We start from the raw sequence: 17,173 nt of genomic DNA, 5'->3' as shown, positions 1-17,173 counted from the left end.
TTCTGGTCCCTTATGTTTCAATAAGCACACAGGTCTTCCTCTTCAGTGTGAGGCATCGTATTTAGCACATAATAGGTTATAAATGTAGATGGAAGAATATGTGAGTAAATATGGAGCAACTCTTTCTGGTCATGCACAGAGAGTATCCACGTTACTGACAAGGAGCTTCTAAGTTAGATTAGGGTTCAAATTCCATCTCCCCACTTCTAGCTGTGTGACCTTAGGCAACTTACTTGCCTTCTCTTTGACCTCTGATTGTGAGACAGGGAAAACAGTAACCACTTTATGAAGATGATAGGGAGATCAGAAATAACATATCTGAAGCATCTGTCACAGCACCTGCAGTGGCAGGAGCCAGATGTAATAAATATTCACAGCCAGGAGTGGTGGCACACGCCTTTAATCCCAGCACTCGGGAGGCAGAGGCCGGTGGATGGATTTTGTGAGCTCAAGGCCAGCCTGGTCTACAAATCAAGTTCCATAACAGCTAGGACTGTTACACAGAGAAACCTTGTCTTGAAAAACAAAATAAAACCTTTGTCTAACGAGGAGCGAATTCTTCAGTAAATTATGGCATAGCCATTTAATATGCCAAAAAGGGAAGTGGTGGTTGTGATATTTAGCAGCAGTAAGATAAGTGCATGACAGGAATAGAGAAGGCAGAGCTCAAGCTAGATGAAGTGGCACACGCCTTATTTAAGTACTGGGGAGGCAGAGGTGGCAGATCTCTATGAGTTCAAGGTCTGCATAGTGAGTTCCAAGACAGCCAGAGAGGTACACAGTGAGATACTGTTTTGAAAATACCAAAAAATAAAAAAAAGCAGAGCCCCAAATTGGGCATTCTTTATTAGCACAGCTATGAGGAAAGAGCGTGCGTGCACATGCGCGCACACACACACACACACACACACACACACACACACACACACACGTTGGAAAAAAGAAATATAGTCACAGAAGACTTAACACTTGTATTTAAGCAGGTTATTTTTTCCCTGTAATACATTACCTCTATAATTAACATAACAAGATTTCTTTTTAGAAGAGGCTACACAGTACAACTGAATTGAACATATGTGTGTACGGTCTCACACTGTAACCCTGGAAGCCTTAAACTTGCTGCAATCTTCCTGTGTCAGCCTCCCTACAGACATGAGCCTGGCTAACATGCCTAACAAACGGCCCAGGCTGCTGAGGTTTCCTTATTGGACATTCTGGGTGTACTCGACTGTGGCCCCACTCCCCACATTCTTACCCTGCAGAGGTCTTCTTCAGCTTGGCACACAGTAGGACATCTGTGAAGAGAAAGACGTGCCGCAGCTTCCGGGAGCTCTCAGACATTTCTACCAGGAAGCCATCCTTCACCAGCTGCCGAGTCTGAGGGAGACAGGACACCCCCACCTGCTCAGAGAGGAGAGCAGCAAGGGCCCAGCCTGCACTGTACTGGTTCTGGAGTGTTGGCTGGTCGGAACCCAGACCCTACCCTTCTCAGCTGTGGACCCCGCTAACCTCAGACGTGTTGTCTGTACAGCTCAGTGGGTGGCATCTGCCTTGTGAAGCAGCATTCACTGTGGGATAGCACAGTGCAGGGCACAGAGCATGCCATTAACGTCACTTGGTAATGGCACCCTCTTCCAGGGCTCTCAGCATCTTCCCCTGATTTAAAAACCCTCCGGAATGACTTGGTTTCTCCATTCCTTGGCCACGAACACCTCCAACCTCACAGCCCCTCCCAATGGAGAGTTTGATCTAGTTTCAGCTCTTCTTGCCCAGCCAACACACTCAGGCTCGTCCATGCTACTTCTCAGTGGATTCTTCAACTATGCATGAAAAACCCTGGAATTCCCCAAGGGGTGGGGGGCGGGAGGACTGTGGTGATCAGAACAGTCAGAAGCATTTTGCTGCACATGAGGCATGTAACGTTTCCTCTCTGCCACCCTCAGAGCTGGCTTCTCCTGAGCTGTCATCAGTTACTCCAGCCTTCTCTGTGTGCAGTATGTATTGTGACCTACATACACTACTGTCTGTGGGTGAGCCATGTTGAAAGGATATGATTAAGACAACCTGAAACTGATAGTGCTCTATGCCTTCTAGAGATTTTTTTCAGATATCCCCAGAGTTGTGCCATTTTCTGGGGTGTTGCAAACCAGGGCTGGGAACTTCATACAGACAGCTCCATGCCCCATTAATCATGCTCCAGACCCTGTCCCTCATTACTTCCCTTCCCAGCAGACATGGGAGGCTCATAAATGTAACAAAGGAACATAAACCCAGCCAGCCTTCCCTCCTAAATGCTGCTTAATGATCTCGATTAGAGGAAAGGCACTCAATGTGGGCTAGACTGTTGACCCCTGAGGGTCACAGTCTCCCCAGTTCTTCACACTGCTACCCCACTCTTCCACCAGGAAGCTTCCCACACCACCCCAGGGGAGCCGAAATGCAACATCTAAGTGTTTCCAAGGACACTGCAGCAGTCTGGGTGTCCTAAACCATATCCAACACTGGCGTTTTTTTTGCTGTTGCGCCCGCCCGTTACCTAGCTCTGGCCTACCTATTGTGTAGACTAAGCTTCTCCCAGGGATTCCCTGAGAGCATCTTCCCAATAGGAGCAAGGAGATGTGTCAGGAGTAAGGTATCCAGAGGTCCAGCTTCTGGTGGGGGGCCATGTTTACAGCCCAGTAAACATTTGATTCTGATAATTTTGTTTGAGGATCCCTGTGCCAGTTTCAAGAGATTGTCTAGGCTCAGTTCCCTTTCCTGTCTTACCAGGTTATTATAGGAACAATGAGAGAACAATCTTAAAGCTCTTTAACTAGGACTTGACATGCTATAGGTATGGCCAAGGGATACATGCCTCCCTTTAGCTGTGGGTACATAGGACACTCAGCATGATGCCCTGGCACCAAGAACATCAGAGACAAGGGACCTGGCCAACTGTCTACTCAGTCTAGGTGTGAAGTTGTGCAGGGCCCAGAACTCACCTCCCCCTTGGGGGTTGTAACTGCAGTCCGGCGGGGATCAATGTCCTCATTAATGCTAGACAGGAAATTCTGGGAGATTCGAAGGGCATCCTGGAGCAGTGGGTAGTCCGGGTGGTCCACAGGTGTGTGCTTCAACAGATCCTGGGAAAGGATGGGATGGTGAGTTGGAGTGGTTCAAGTTCACTGAGAAGACAGTGGGGAGCATTCAATCCTCCAAAGCATTCTGAGGGGACACTCTAGGATCCACAGTCTAATCCAGCTATGTCTGTCACTGGAACTGAAAAACCAGGGTCAGAGCAGTGGTGAAGGCAATGTTCCTTTGACTTCTGCTGTAGTCATGACTCTTTTCCCTAGGGGCAGCAGCTGGGTCAAGCCTTATCTCACCAAACAGCTGGGGAATGCTCTTCTGCCTACTGCACAGCTGCTCCCAGGACCCTGGAGACCACAAGGCAGGGGATGAAGCCACAGCAAGTGTCTGCCTCCTAGGGAGCATTTGGCCAAATATCAAGCTCAGTAGCCAAGCTATATTTAGGACCTGGCCCTGTTGGCATGATTACCATAGGCTAGAAAGGCACAATCAGGGCCCAGGGACCCTCTGCCTTACTCCCCAAATGGAGTTTCAATGACTCCAATGCCTTCAACTGATTCCTAACCCACCCCTGGCCACTCTGAGGCCCCACACTCACGTGTAGGACCAGGGTGCTCCGGGTGACTCGGTCAATAGGCTTGTAGAGTAGAGCTGTAAAGAAGGCCAAAAAAGGAAACGGGACTATGAAGTGCAAACTCTGCATCGTGGAGATGGGCTTTTTACCTTTAATCCTGTCTTGCTTCTCCAAATGAACACTCACTTGGCTTCCAAGTGGCAACACCTTAGCTCTGTTTTTACTTCATGAACAGGCCAAATAAAAGGAACAGGGAGCACACATAGCTCTGTCCATTCGGGCCCCCTCTCCACTTCCTCTCTTCACCCAGTCCTGTGCTGACCAGGCTCTCACAGCCGAAGAGCCTCTGGACCCCATCTGCAACCACACAGACTCACCCAGGTAGACCCTGAAACAGTTCAACATGCAGTGGTGCCCTCGGGACTCCAGGATGGCAGGAGGCACCTGACCCTTTTCCAGAAAGGGTGCCTCCCTCACGCCAATCGCTCCCACGCTCATAGTCTAGGGCAGCACACCCAGCTGGGGACCATGCACTGCATTCATTTTCACATATTTGGCCTCAGCACCATTAAAAGACTTTTCTTCATGCTCTCAACTCCACTGACAGGATCAGCTAAGGGGCCAACCTGGTAGTTCAGTGCTGGCCCTACACCCACATCTTCAAGTTCTGGGGCCAGGACCTTTGGCTTCCTGTCATTGGTACTCAAAGGTTAAAGAAAGAGAACCCTAAGTGAATATCTCACAGAATCTGGCCAGATCCTAGACATTTCACGCTGGGAAACCCCAAACCAGAGTCTCTCAAAGCCTTGTCCAGTGCTAAGGATGTATTTTTGAGGCGTGCTAAGCGCCCTGTCTGTAGCCCTCACTTAGCTGCCCATTAGGCAGCTCTTAAAAGTAACAGATGCCCCCTCTACACTCCATCAACTAAAATAAATCTCCAAAGGATTAAAAAAAAAAAAAAAGCCATTTTGCTGACATGGACATGTAAAGCAGCTGGAAAACCCTGTTTTATGCAAATACAACACCCTGTAACTTTTTTGTAACCTTTTTTAAACGGCCATTTCTAGCAACCCCGATGGCCTGTGGGAGATCCATGGGTTTGGGGTGTACCAGGACAGTGAGAGAAAAGCTTGGGTGTGTGCATGGGTCTTATTTCTGAGGATGTCTAAGGCACCCCACACCCACCTGTGGCTCAAGCATCTGCACCACAGCAGGAAGAGTCACCCCAGAACCACTAAGACCTGACAGCAGGCACAAGACAGGCTGGGGTGGGCCCGGAGGAGTCCCATCCCCCAGGAAAGCTGACACTGCACCATCATCCTCTACAGCCATCACTGGGTCCCAGGAGGAAGAGGTTTCTGACTAAGCTCAGAGTCTGCAGAAATGGTGGATCCGGTTTCAGGGGGGCTATTAATATGCCTAAAGTCACCTCGAGAGTCCATCTGACAGGGCAATGGAATGAATTCTGAGGTTGTGGTGCTGGCCAAGGGGGATCAGTTGGGTGGGAGGGAATCAATCAGGCAAGGGTGTCCCTGGTGCCTTTGCCCCCCCCCCAACTCCACAGCCCTGCCCCTCCTTGTTCCAGGGCTCTGTAAGGCAGCCTGTTTTCTACTCATGCATTGTGCTTTCCTCACTCTCCCTGGGATAGGTGCTGCCCAACAAGTTGTCTTGCTTGTCTCTCTCTCCCTCCTCCAGGAAGCCCTCACTGACCAGACCTTCACAAACACCAAAAATCAGATCACCAACATCCAGCTGGTCTCTTCCCAGGTTTCATGGAACTGCCTCGTGTGCACTGTTCCCTGTCATTAAGAAAAGACACGATTTTCACTAGCTCATTCCCCCACCCCCACAGAGAGGCTATCTCTGTGTAACAGTCCCGGCTGTCCTGGAACTTGCTTTGTAGACCAGTCTCGAACTCACAGAGATCCGCCTGCCTCTGCCTCCCAAGTGCTGGGATTAAAGGTGTGAGCCGCCACTGCCACTATTACCTGGCTCACTAACCCATTTTTACAGTGCAGAAACTCAGGCACATGTTACCTGCCTATAATCACAAAGCCAGAGGTAGCTGGGTTTTGAATCTGGGTTCACCCGTGTGCTTACAATTGAACTGCCTTCTTCAAGAGAGAGAGTGGCCAATGGAATTCCATATGTAAGAGCTCTGGGAAAGACTCCATCTGCCTCGGGGAGTGCTTGCTCCTCTCCTTACTTCCCACTTTGAAGCAGACTTCAAAGATTATGGCATCATGGGGACCAAAGAGACCCTGGACTCAGGTCTTGGGCCTGCTTCAGTAAGACTTCCTTCTCAGGAGGGAAGAGGGAGCAGAGGGTGACCCTTTGCCTTGTTAGAAAAGCAGCACAGACACTTAAGCAGGCCCTCAGCCAGGCCCAGCATTTCCTCCCTGACCCCTGACAGGGCTTCAAGTCCTGCTCCTCACTGAGCCCAGCCTGTTGGAATTAGCTGAAGGGCAGCACAAAGGCTGCTGCTACCCTGAGCAGGGACACAGAGCAACACAGGGGACACAGGAGGAACAGCAGTCCCAAACTGCTAGATCCCTAACGGACAGAGGCCTTTAGGAAAGAGCTGGAAACCTCATCCAGCATCTTTCCTCCAGCAAACTGCCACCCCCTCCCCACACACAGTCAGTTCAGCCTGTAACGGGAGCCCCAGGTTACCACGGAGATAGGCACAAAAAGTGACTGAGGAGGGCGCAGACGAAACGCCTGGTGGGAGGGAAGAGGAAGGTCCTTAACCAGCTACCTGCCTCCCTGACACACATGGACCCACAGCAACGAGCCTGGAGGGAGCATGTGCCCCTAACACCCTTCCAGGGGCAACTCAGGCCACCTACCAGGTCTGGACAACTCCCTGCCTGCACCTGCTTCGGTATCCTAGCAGGAGCCTGGCTAACAGCATGTGCCTGTCCCAGGACATCTCACCCCGACTGAAGGAGTGGCACAGAGGATAGCATGCTCCAGGTCCTTTCTACTGAAGTGGGTGTGTGACCTTCACAAAGCAGCAGCCAGCCACACCCCCCTCTCAAGGGGACCTTCGGCACTGAGTGCTGCAACCTGGGCTCTGGGTCTTCAAGGGCTAGAAACACTGCCCTGGAAAACAACCAGCTACTCCCTGTTCTCCCAGAGCTGTCCAGAGGGGAGGCAGCATGTGCACTGAGCACACAATACACTTGGCTGCTCAGCATCCTCTCTGCTCACGAAACAAAGAAACTCACAACTTCTTTCTCCAGCCCAGGCTGGCGCCCTCAGCCTTGAGGTGCAGCTGTCCAGACTGTCCCTTTCTGCTGTTCCCAGCTGTCCCTAGCCCTACCTTAGGCCTTCAGGTACAGCCTGTCACCTTCCTTAGCCTCTTTAGCAAGTTGTTCAATGCCTCTCATGCATGCACATGCTAAACCACCAGTTTCACACAGCCTCAGGAGTACCTGAACCCTTTTAGCCTGGTCCTTCCATTTCAAAGATACTCTGCCCCTCTGCCGTATAGCTTCTGGATCTCAACTCCAGACTAACCACAAAGCCAATGCAGGAGGGTCCAACCACATGACCATCCTCCCTTCCCTGCATCCTCTAATCCTGCTGAAGTCCATCCTAGCCAGCCCCCAGATGGCTTAAGACATGCCACTTCCCACGAAGAGGTGCCTGGGTTACCATAGGTGCAGTTACAGCAGAAGCGAATGATGAGGAGGATTTCCATGGCAGCCTTTATCCCTGCAGCAGGGACCTGCAGCCATTGCTCCAGGTTCCTGGCTCTCCAAAACAGTCCAGCCACTCGGCCACCTTGCTGGCTGCTGCTGTACAACCTCCAGAATCAGGCAGCCGCTTCCTTCGAGTGCTCATCCAACAAGGGGGAGGGCAGGAGCGTGGAGAGGCAGGAGGAGGAAGGGAGGGGAGGAGGGAGGAGGGACCAAATGCCTGCTGGCATCCTAAGGAGGAGCACGTTTGTAGCTGGCCTGCTGCCTAGGGAGGAGGCAGGCACATAGGCACGCTCGCGCATGCATACACACACGCGCGCGCGCGTGCGCGCACACACACACACACACACACACACACACACACACACACACACACACACACACACACAGACAGGGAGGCCACCACATTCACACAGCCCATAGTTCACTGAAACAAAGGAAGACAACTGTAATCCAGTACGTTCCCCCCAAAGTACCTTCCATGGTGACTGATGTATGGCTGTCCTTAGAGTCCTTGGGTCCTTTCACTTTGAGTTCCTGTGAAAGAGAGGAGAAAAATCACTGCCTGGTCTGTCCCCCAGCTTCCCTCTCTTATGCTGAGCTCAGAGGGAAGAGGGGCTCTGAAGACCAGGGCATAAGTAATAAGAGACAGAAAGGCAAACTTTGGGAACCCGAGTTAGGACTGATTGCTAGAAAGCTCTGTGGCAAAAAGGACTTCTAAGACCTGCCCCTGATGCCCCTGACTATAGAGAATGAGTGTGGCCAAGAGTAGGGACTTTCCCCACTGCCAACCACTTCTTTAGCCCTGGGAAGACAGACTGAACTCAACAAGCATCAGGTATGCAGGCTGACCTCTGGGCATGAACACCCCTGAGCCAAGACAGAGGGATCTGCACACCTGCACAATAAACAGAGACGAGATGGGTTTGGAGCACACAGGGCAGTCTAAGCTGTACCCTCCCCACACAAGGACTAACCAAGCCCCGGCCCTGTTGGCACTCCCCACTATCTCTCCTGGAACCTATGACAAGTGACCCAAGAATGGATGCTGGAAACAGAATTTGGGGACAGAGTTTATTAGATTGAAACGTCTTCCATCTACTTTAGACAAAGAACTACCTCAGCTTTTGCTAGCCAACAGGACAGCACAGCCTGCATTTGCAGCTGAAATGCAATCCTCACTAGGCAAGTCCTCCTGGGAGACAAGGGGCAAGGTGAGGCCAAGGTCACATTCCTATGTGATACTGCCTGCTGGGGGGGGGGGGAAGGCCCATACAGTAGGAGCTCATTTCCTGCACCACCTCCAGCTGTTTCTAGACAGAGAAAACCCCCAGGAAATGAGCCATGCACGTGGTGGTAGGGGTAGGGTGGGGGGTTAACTCGGCTTCTCTAGACGAGTCTGTCTCTCACTGGTGCCTGGATTCCCTGCTTTAAGGGATTTTGGTCCACACCCCCTCCAGTGCAGCCTAGAGGTATGAAATCACTGCTGCTGCAGAGAAGGGCCTAATTGCAGTAATTAAGTGGCAGCGCCAGCAGGAAGCATCAGCGTCATCTTCCCTGAGTGAGTCAAGATGAGCAGCCACCTGGCAGAGGGCCACGGTCCTGGCTGTCCTCTGGAATAGGCTCTGGGGGTAGGGTGGGGGTACTTAAAGCAAGACACAGGCGAGTGGATGCAGGGGGTGCTTGCACATGGATGCACAGAGAACAGGCAGTCAGCCAGGCTAAGAGGGGACTTCACAGCCTCTGGACACTCTCTAGGCCATGTTGACCTCTGGGTACCCAGGGCCATAACAGCCACTAAGAACACACACCAGGGAGTCCAGTTCATTCCCAGGGAAGGCGGGATATTGAAAGGAAGCATCATTTCTCCAGCTCATGATTTCACCAAGAGGGACTTCCACACCCTTGTCCTGTCCTCCCAGGGGCTTGGGAGAAGAAACTGAGCACGAGCCTCTCTGCTTTGAGGCTTTCCCATTCTTCTAGAAACTGAACAGAACATGTGTTTCCAGAGGTGACGCATCAGCTCCATGAGACTGGAACCCAAATCTCCAAGTTCACGTTTGCTTTTTCTAATAATCAAACTGCCATTTTCTCCCCTCTTAAAAATATTTATGTATTTAGGATTTTTCTTCCTCCATTCCTCCCCATCCCTCTCTTTCTTAAGATGGGTCTCACTATCTATATTGCCTTGGCTGGCCTGGAAGTGGCTATGTAGGCCAGACTGGCCTCGAACTCACAGAGATCTACTTATCTCTGCCTCCTGAGTGCTGGATTAAAACCGTATCATCACACCTGGTTTCACATTTTCATCTCCATCTGCCCAATCGCCGTGTGGTCTCTGGACTGATTCTAACTTAGGTGTAATGTAGAACCCCAGCATTAGTATAATGTGTTTCCTTTACTCTTCTAGCACCAAAGCTGGGGAAAGGGGTATTTTCTAAAACTATAGAAGCACCCCCACTCCCCAGGTCCCTCTAAAATAGAGACTCTTTGGAGTTCCAGTGGGTACATCCTCCAAGGCTGGTGGCTTATGAGTGTAACAGGGGTCTTTCTGGATAAAGAATGAGTTGAGCTGAAGGACTCTAGAGGACCAGCATCTCACCACCCCTTTCTGGATAGAAATGCCAAAGCCAAGAGGGTCACAGAGGTGCACATCTAGCACCCAGGAGGCAGAGGCAGGAGGATTGCTGCAAGTCTGAGGCCAGCCTGGGTGAAACAATGAATTCCAGGCCAGCCAAGACTATGTGGCAAGACCTTGTCTCAAAAACAGTAACAACAACAAAAATGCCAATGGTAAGTGACTTCATACCTCTACCTACCACACACATGTGCAGGAGGGAAAGGCTTGGTGGCAGACATGTTCCTGGCCAAAGGGGTTTAAGGGCTTCTTCTGTCCTTAATAGACCCTTGTGGATTCCATGAGACTGGAATCTTAGATCTGCAAGTTCCTTTCAAATCTATTTACTTGGTCCAGAGTTTCTCAAACTTCCCTTCCTGATGGTAAGTCAGGATCTTGTCAGAATGTAAACCCCTGCCACTAATATACCCGCCCCCCAATCAGAGGATCCGGGCCATCAGGGCACACATCTGTAATCCCAGAACTCAAGAGGTTGAGGCCGGAAGATTGTGGCCTGAGCTGCACAGAGTGACAGTGAGAGAGAGAGAGAGAGAGAGAGAGAGAGAGAGAGAGAGAGAGAGAGAGAGAGAGAGAGAGAGAGAGATCTCCAAGAAAGGAGGAGCCTAGGCACCTGCACTTTAAGCAGTGCTTCTGGTGATTTCTTTTTTAAAATCATCTGTACACAAGCATAACCTTGTACGGGTATGTACACTCGAGTACCGAACTCAGATCTTGTAAAGAACAGCGGAGCTTTTAATTGTGGGCCAGGCCATCATCTTTTCAACCAAACCCCCATCAGGAAAGTTTTGAGATTAGCTGGGCAGGTCCAAACAGCTCATCCCACAGCAGAAAAAAACAAAGGCAAAGAGGAGAAATAAAGGCCAAGGGTTGGGAAGTTGCTTGGGGACATCACAGGAAATATTGCCCTCCCCCTTTACTTTTTTTTTGCCTCTTCTGTTCTACTTTCTAATCTGGAAAAATAAATCAAACTAATCAATATTCTTGTATTAAGAGGAAAAATGTCAGTTGCAAGAAAGCAAATGTCAGGCTGAGCATTATTGTGGTGAACAGCTTCCCTGGGGCAAGCAAGGGAGGAGTCCATAAACTTAGAGGTTTCTCAAACGGTTACCAGAGCCCAGGATGAATGGGTGGCTGTAGGAAGAGCTGCCCACCTCAGAGATCTTCTGGAACTGGTTGTTGGACTGGCTGCACTTCTCAGCTGTCTCCAAAGCGACTTTATAGTTATCCACAAATGCTTTGTACACGCCAAGCTGGCTGGCCTGCAGGGAGGAGACAGGGGATGTGGGGAGTGAAGGTGGAGAGGGGGATGGAGAGACAATCAGTGAATGGATGAACATTGAACCTGAGCTCCTGAAGCCCCCTTAGCACTCAGAACCTCTAACCCACCTCCAAAAGGCTTGCTGGAAACCAGGGGAAAGGCGGAGATGAACATACTACAATGTCCCTTTGAACTTGACAGTTTCCATGGAAACTGTCTCAGCCAATAGGTTAGCAAGGGGGTACCAGGAGTGGGCAGGGCAGGCCTTTTGTTGGCACGCCAGAAATCCAAGATATGGTTAATACTTGTTTTTTTGTATTGTTGGTTTTGTTGTTATTGTTCTGTTTTTTCCTTTAGTACCATCAAGGCCTCCCAGGGCTTGAAGCCCTTAATGCCTTACCCTTCTTTCACATCTTGGAATTAAACAGAGCAGGGGAGACAAAGCAGCTGGTAAGCAGGCATAGCTTCCTCAGCCTCCTTCTCCATGCTGAGTCCCTTACCTCCTCAGCTTCCAAGGAGCCAGAACCTCTGCCTCACTATACACCTGCCACCTGGACCCTAATACACTTGTCTTGACTGTCAAGAGCCTCATTGCCATCATGAGACTAGGATGGGCCCCATCACCCTTTCTTCAAAAAGGAAAACTGAGGCTTGCTAATTTAATTGCTTAAGTATTTATGGCAAGCCTTCTCTGGGCTGTGCACAAGTATTTCTTCTTGAGAGAACAAAGAGTAGGCATGCAAATTAAAGCTACAATTCCATGCTGTGTCCATTTGAAGAGTCAAAAAGTACAGTCTAATGGAATTGAGCTTTGGTTCCCTCAGACTACTGTATGTCCATACAACGAATTTGTCAATGACTAATGAAACTGACCACAGGCACAACTGCAGCCTATGGCTTAGCAAATCTACAACCTACCATTAACACAAACCACACCACTAGGTTGTCTAACACAGCTGCTATGAGTCACATATGAATAATAAACATGTACAATGTGGTCAGTGCAAACTGACATATGTTACATGTAAAAACTTCACATTGGAGCCCAAGTGTGGTCACACACCTTTAAACCTAGCATTCAGGAAGCAGAGGCAGATAGGTCTTAAGTCCTATACGGTCTACATAGCCACTTCCAGGACAGCTAAGAAAACACAGTGAGACCCTGTCTCAACAAACAATAATAAAGCCACACTGGATTTCAAAGACTTGGTATAGAAAAGAGGATATAAACTATCCCATATATATATATTCCCCCCTTGTTTTTTGAAACAGTGTCTCATGTATTCCAGGCTGGCCTCAGATTTGCTATGTAGTTGAGAATGACCCTGAACTCCTTATCCATTTGCCTCTAGTCCTGAGATCACAGGCATGTGCCACCATGCTAGCAACCCCCCCCCATTGTTTTTTTAATTTAATTTAATTTTATATGTGTGGGTGTTTTACCTGTATCTATGCCTATGCACCACATTATAGGCAGTTGTAAGCCACACACTATGTGGGTACTGGAAACCAATTCTGGGTCATCTGCAAGAGCAGGAAGCACTCTTAACTGCTCAGCCATTACTCCAACTCTTTTAAAAATTTTATTATTTGTATGTGTATGATGGAAGTGTGTTGAGTACAAGTGCCCATATGCCACAGCATTCAGGTCAGAAGACAATGTTCAGGGACTGGAGAGATGGCTCTGCAGTTAAGAGCACTGGCCACTCTTCCAAAGGACTGGGGTTCAATTCTTAGCGGCTCACACTGGCTGTGACTCCAATCCCAGGTGATCTAAAGTCCTCCTCTAGCTTCAGTGGGCACCTACATGGTGCACACACACACACATTTAGGCAAAAACACTTGCATGCAAAAAATAGTCAGGAGTCAGTTACATCTTTCTATTATTTGGAATCCAGGGACTGAACTTAGGTCATGGTGTTTTAGGTACTAAGTCATCTCACCATCTCTGTGTGTCTCCCTTTTTCTTTTCTTTTCTCTCTGGTCTTATTGTAGTGCCCAGTTGGCCTCAAATGCCTGGGTTCGAGTGATCCTTTGGCCTCAGTCTCCCTGGCAGGTGGGAGACCAAGCAGGCACTCCCACACCCTCCTTGTATTTGTTTGTTTTCTGTTTTCCTAGAGCTCAAACCCAGAGCTTGGGTATGGGAAGCAACCGCCTTATCATGGAGCTATTTCCAGTCTTTATTTTTACTTTTTAAAAAACTGTGGTTCCTAGGATTGAGAACAAAGCTAAGTGTTAGAGTTTGCCTATGTGTACGAGGCCCTGGGTTTGAACCCCACTATTGCTTTTTTAAAAAAGTGGCTACTAGGACATTTCAGTTTATTTATGTGGGACTAACAAGACAGCTCAGTGAGCAAAATAGCTTATTGCACTGAGTTCAGTTCCTTAAGGTAATAATCGACTCCTGAAAGTTCCCCTCTGACCTCTACACACACACCATGTGTTAATAATAATAATTAATAAAATAATTGAGAATTATATGCAGCTCACAACCTATTTCCATTGGCCAACACTACTCATGAAAAAGCTGGAGATGATTGCACCCAAGGAGGCCTGAGCAAGGAGACTCAAAGCCTGCCTTCTCCTTCTTCCTTATGGTAAGAGAGGTGAGCAAATGCTCACAAATACGGGAACTCAGTCGGACACAGTTCAGATGAATGAACACTGATGCGTATCAAAGCCAAGTGGTGACTGAACTGCAGAAAGCTTACACACACACATGCACATTTTAAAAGTACATGCAGTACCACAAGAATCTGAAATAGCAAAAATACAAACTGGAGTCTACACAGCTCCACATCAGATTCCCAGCAAGCTGCTTTAAGAGGAAAAGGGAAAGGAGTAGACTTCACTTTTATTTATACTACTTTTTATTTTTATTTTGCTTACTGTTGATGAGACAGGGTCACCCTATATTACCAAAGGTGACCTTAAACTCCCGATATTTCTGTTTCCAACTCCCAAGTGCTAGAATTACAGATGTGTACCATCAGATGTATACAGGTATAGGAGTCAGCCTATACCCGACTCCCTTTTTACTTTTTACTTACTCTTTTATTTTGAGGAAAGGTCTCACTAAGTTGCCCAATCTGGCCTTGAACTTGTAATTATCCTATTTCAGCCTTAATTTTTATTAGAAAGTTCTACTGGCAAGATGACTCATCAGGTAAAGGCACTTGCCACATAGCCTGGTGACTGGAATTTGATCCCCAGAATCCATGTAATAGTGGGAGGAGAGAATAGATACACCCTTCCCCAAGTGCTCATATACACTGAACACTCACACAGATGTCAATAATAATAATATAGTAATAATAAAATGGTTTATAAGAGGGAGGGAGAGGGAAGAGGAGGAAGGAGAGGACAAAACAGAAACATAAAATAATAGAAAAAAGGGGGAATGTCTATGCTGACCCTAACACCTGCTACTCTGAGAGCTACAGATACAGTTGCCTATTATATTATCCTCTAGATTTTCTGGTTTAAATTTTTTCCCCAATGAAGGACAGCTGCTGCAGGCTTACTTGGGAGCTTCTGCTTCCAACCAAGGTGCTAGGAAAGTGTGCTGCTCCTGGGCCCCATTCAGGATCACTGTTCCTTCAGGTTAGAAAGGCTGGGCAGGGGCCAGAGTGTGGCACCAGTGGCCTAGAGCCACCCAGGGAGATGGCCCTTCATGGATGCTGGTGAGGCTGCCCTTGGGATAGGGACATCAGAAAGGAGAGTATGAACAAGGGTGTTGGGGAGGAGAAAGGCCCAAGGAAAAACTTAACTCCAGGAGCTCCACACTGCAGTAGATGCCCTTGACAGACACTTCCCAAGTCAGCACAGTCTTCCAGGAAGGGCTCCTGTACCGTCTATTCTCGTGATTTCTTTTTCTTTCCTTTGCTTGCCTCCTATATCCCAGACTGGTCTCAAACTCACTATGTAACCCAGGTGACTTTTTACCTCCAGAGTGCAAGGGTTACAGGTGTGGTTAACCACACCCAGTTTTATTTAGAAAAGGGACTGAACTCAGGGCTTTCGGCAAGCTAGGCAAACACTCAAGCAGCTGAGCTACACCCTGTTACCATGAGAAAGACAAAGCACAGGGACATGTGTTGCTACCCTCTTGTGACCCAGAAGCCACCTGTGTGCAGGGGTAATGGGCCATGCCAGGTACTTTCATCTCCATAGTTATCCCAGGCTGGAAGGCTAGAGGCCCAGCCCACCAGGGTCATTAACTGGGAAGTGCAGGTTGCTTGGAAACAGGAGTTTGGCACAGGAGTGATCTCATAAAACAAACAGCAGAGATGCTAATTCCCCTCTCTTGGCAATGGATAATCAAATACCCAGAGACTTCATCTGAAATAAACTGTCTCCAGATGCCTAGCTTGCCCTGGCTCTGCCCAGGCCTCCCCAGGCAGGCAGCTGCAGGGTGGTAGACATCAGTTCATGATGCTGGGGGTTGGGGGCAGTGAGAAGCAAATTCATAACCAGACCAGTGGAGTTAAGACCAAGTGCACTGAGTCCAAATGACACAGACAAATTGGTGAAGCTATGCTCATACCTGCAATCCCAGCACTTGGGAGGTTGAGGCAGAAGGAGAGTTCCAAGTTCAAGGTTAGCCTGGGTTACAGAGACCCTGCACCAAAAAGCACTAGAAACGTCAAACTGGAGAACTCTGCCTCTTCACTCTGGCCCCTGCTCTTCCACCAGAACTCGTTTTCTACACCGTGAAGGCTGAGTTTCAGCTGCCCCATGCCAGTCATCTCAGACTTCTGTGAACACAGGGCAAGATGACTAGGTATTTACCAGCCCTGAATCAGGGGGAGCAGCTGGGGCCCCTACAACCTGAAGGATGGCGTTCTGGGAAACAACCCCTCCTGAGTACCTCTTCCTAAAACAGCAGTAATGACAACAGCAAAAGCAGCAGACATTTCTGGTTATTAATTCACTCCTGCCAATAATCCAATTGATTATTAGTACCCCTCTTTATAGAGGAGGAAGCTGAGAACAAGAGGCAGGACAAGCTGACACAGGTCCATCATCTTCGGCAGAGCTGGGATTCAAACCCAGCTGTGACCGGGCTCTAGTTGTGCTTGTCCCCACAACACTTGGGGTCTTAAAACCATGGCTGTCAGGACACAGGTATCTCTCCTTCAACACTCAAGTTCTCCCCAGCCCCAATCACGGTTACAATATATCTATCCGTCCTTTCATTCACTCGTCCATCATTGGGGCTGTTCAGGGAGTCTAATAAGAAGAAAATACAGACTGTTCCAGAGTTTATAGCTTCAGGGGGACAGACAGTTATAAGTGTTCATGAGGGACAAATACAGGGTTTGAAAAAGCTTCTGTGAGATCACTGTAACTTGGGAACAGACCAAGAAAAGCCATGTAGAGATAGGGAAGGTCATTTTATGTAGATAAAACCACAAGTCTGTAGAGGTCAGGAAGTCCCTTGATGTAAAGGGGACTCAGACAGAGCTAGGGGAGAGTGTGCATGTAAGCCTCGGCAACCAGGGGGCTTCTGTGAACATCTTCCAATACTAGGTCTTTGCTCCTCCCTTCCGAGCAGTAGCATGTAGAGCTGGCTGTTGTGCTCTCTCCTCTGGGGTTCAACCATTAGTCAGGACCATATCAGTCAACCTTCTGCAAAGGCAGCACTGGGATGCAATGGCCTCCCAATGCCTCAGGGGAGCGGTCCTTCTCCTGAAGCCTGTCACATGCCTCTTTGTCCATAGCGTGGCTGAGGACCTGCATCCTGGCAGAGGAAGCTCCATTCCAGTGTTCAAAGGACCCACGCCCCATACATACAAAAGCAGCATTCCCCCAAAACATTCACACACATGACCGGTCTCCACTCCTATCCCCATAAGTACTTTCAGGGCTAAGTTAAGATGTGGCTGTGGCGGCTGCTGTGGCTGAGGATCCAAGCCCAGTTGCCTGAA

At 49.0% G+C, this 17,173-nt stretch overlaps 1 protein-coding gene across 2 annotated transcripts in view; it reads right to left on the bottom strand.

Annotated features, from left to right (window-relative positions):
- Nucleotides 1-17,173, bottom strand: part of Abr (ABR activator of RhoGEF and GTPase) — a 199,350-nt gene that overhangs the window by 46,553 nt on the left and 135,624 nt on the right. For both annotated transcript variants that reach the window (XM_051179961.1, XM_051179960.1), the window contains 5 exons: nucleotides 11,137-11,244; nucleotides 7,824-7,884; nucleotides 3,668-3,720; nucleotides 2,982-3,122; nucleotides 1,256-1,377 (listed from right to left, as the gene is read on the bottom strand). In XM_051179961.1, the coding sequence (XP_051035918.1) occupies nucleotides 1,256-1,377; nucleotides 2,982-3,122; nucleotides 3,668-3,720; nucleotides 7,824-7,884; nucleotides 11,137-11,244 (485 nt within the window). The remainder of the gene's footprint in view (nucleotides 1-1,255; nucleotides 1,378-2,981; nucleotides 3,123-3,667; nucleotides 3,721-7,823; nucleotides 7,885-11,136; nucleotides 11,245-17,173) is intronic.

The sequence above is a fragment of the Phodopus roborovskii genome, unplaced genomic scaffold (genome assembly GCF_943737965.1).
Source record: "Phodopus roborovskii unplaced genomic scaffold, PHOROB, whole genome shotgun sequence".
Lineage (NCBI taxonomy): Eukaryota > Metazoa > Chordata > Mammalia > Rodentia > Cricetidae > Phodopus > Phodopus roborovskii.
The sequence above is the reverse complement of the archived record's forward strand: the minus strand, read 5'-3'. Positions and strand labels throughout refer to the sequence as shown.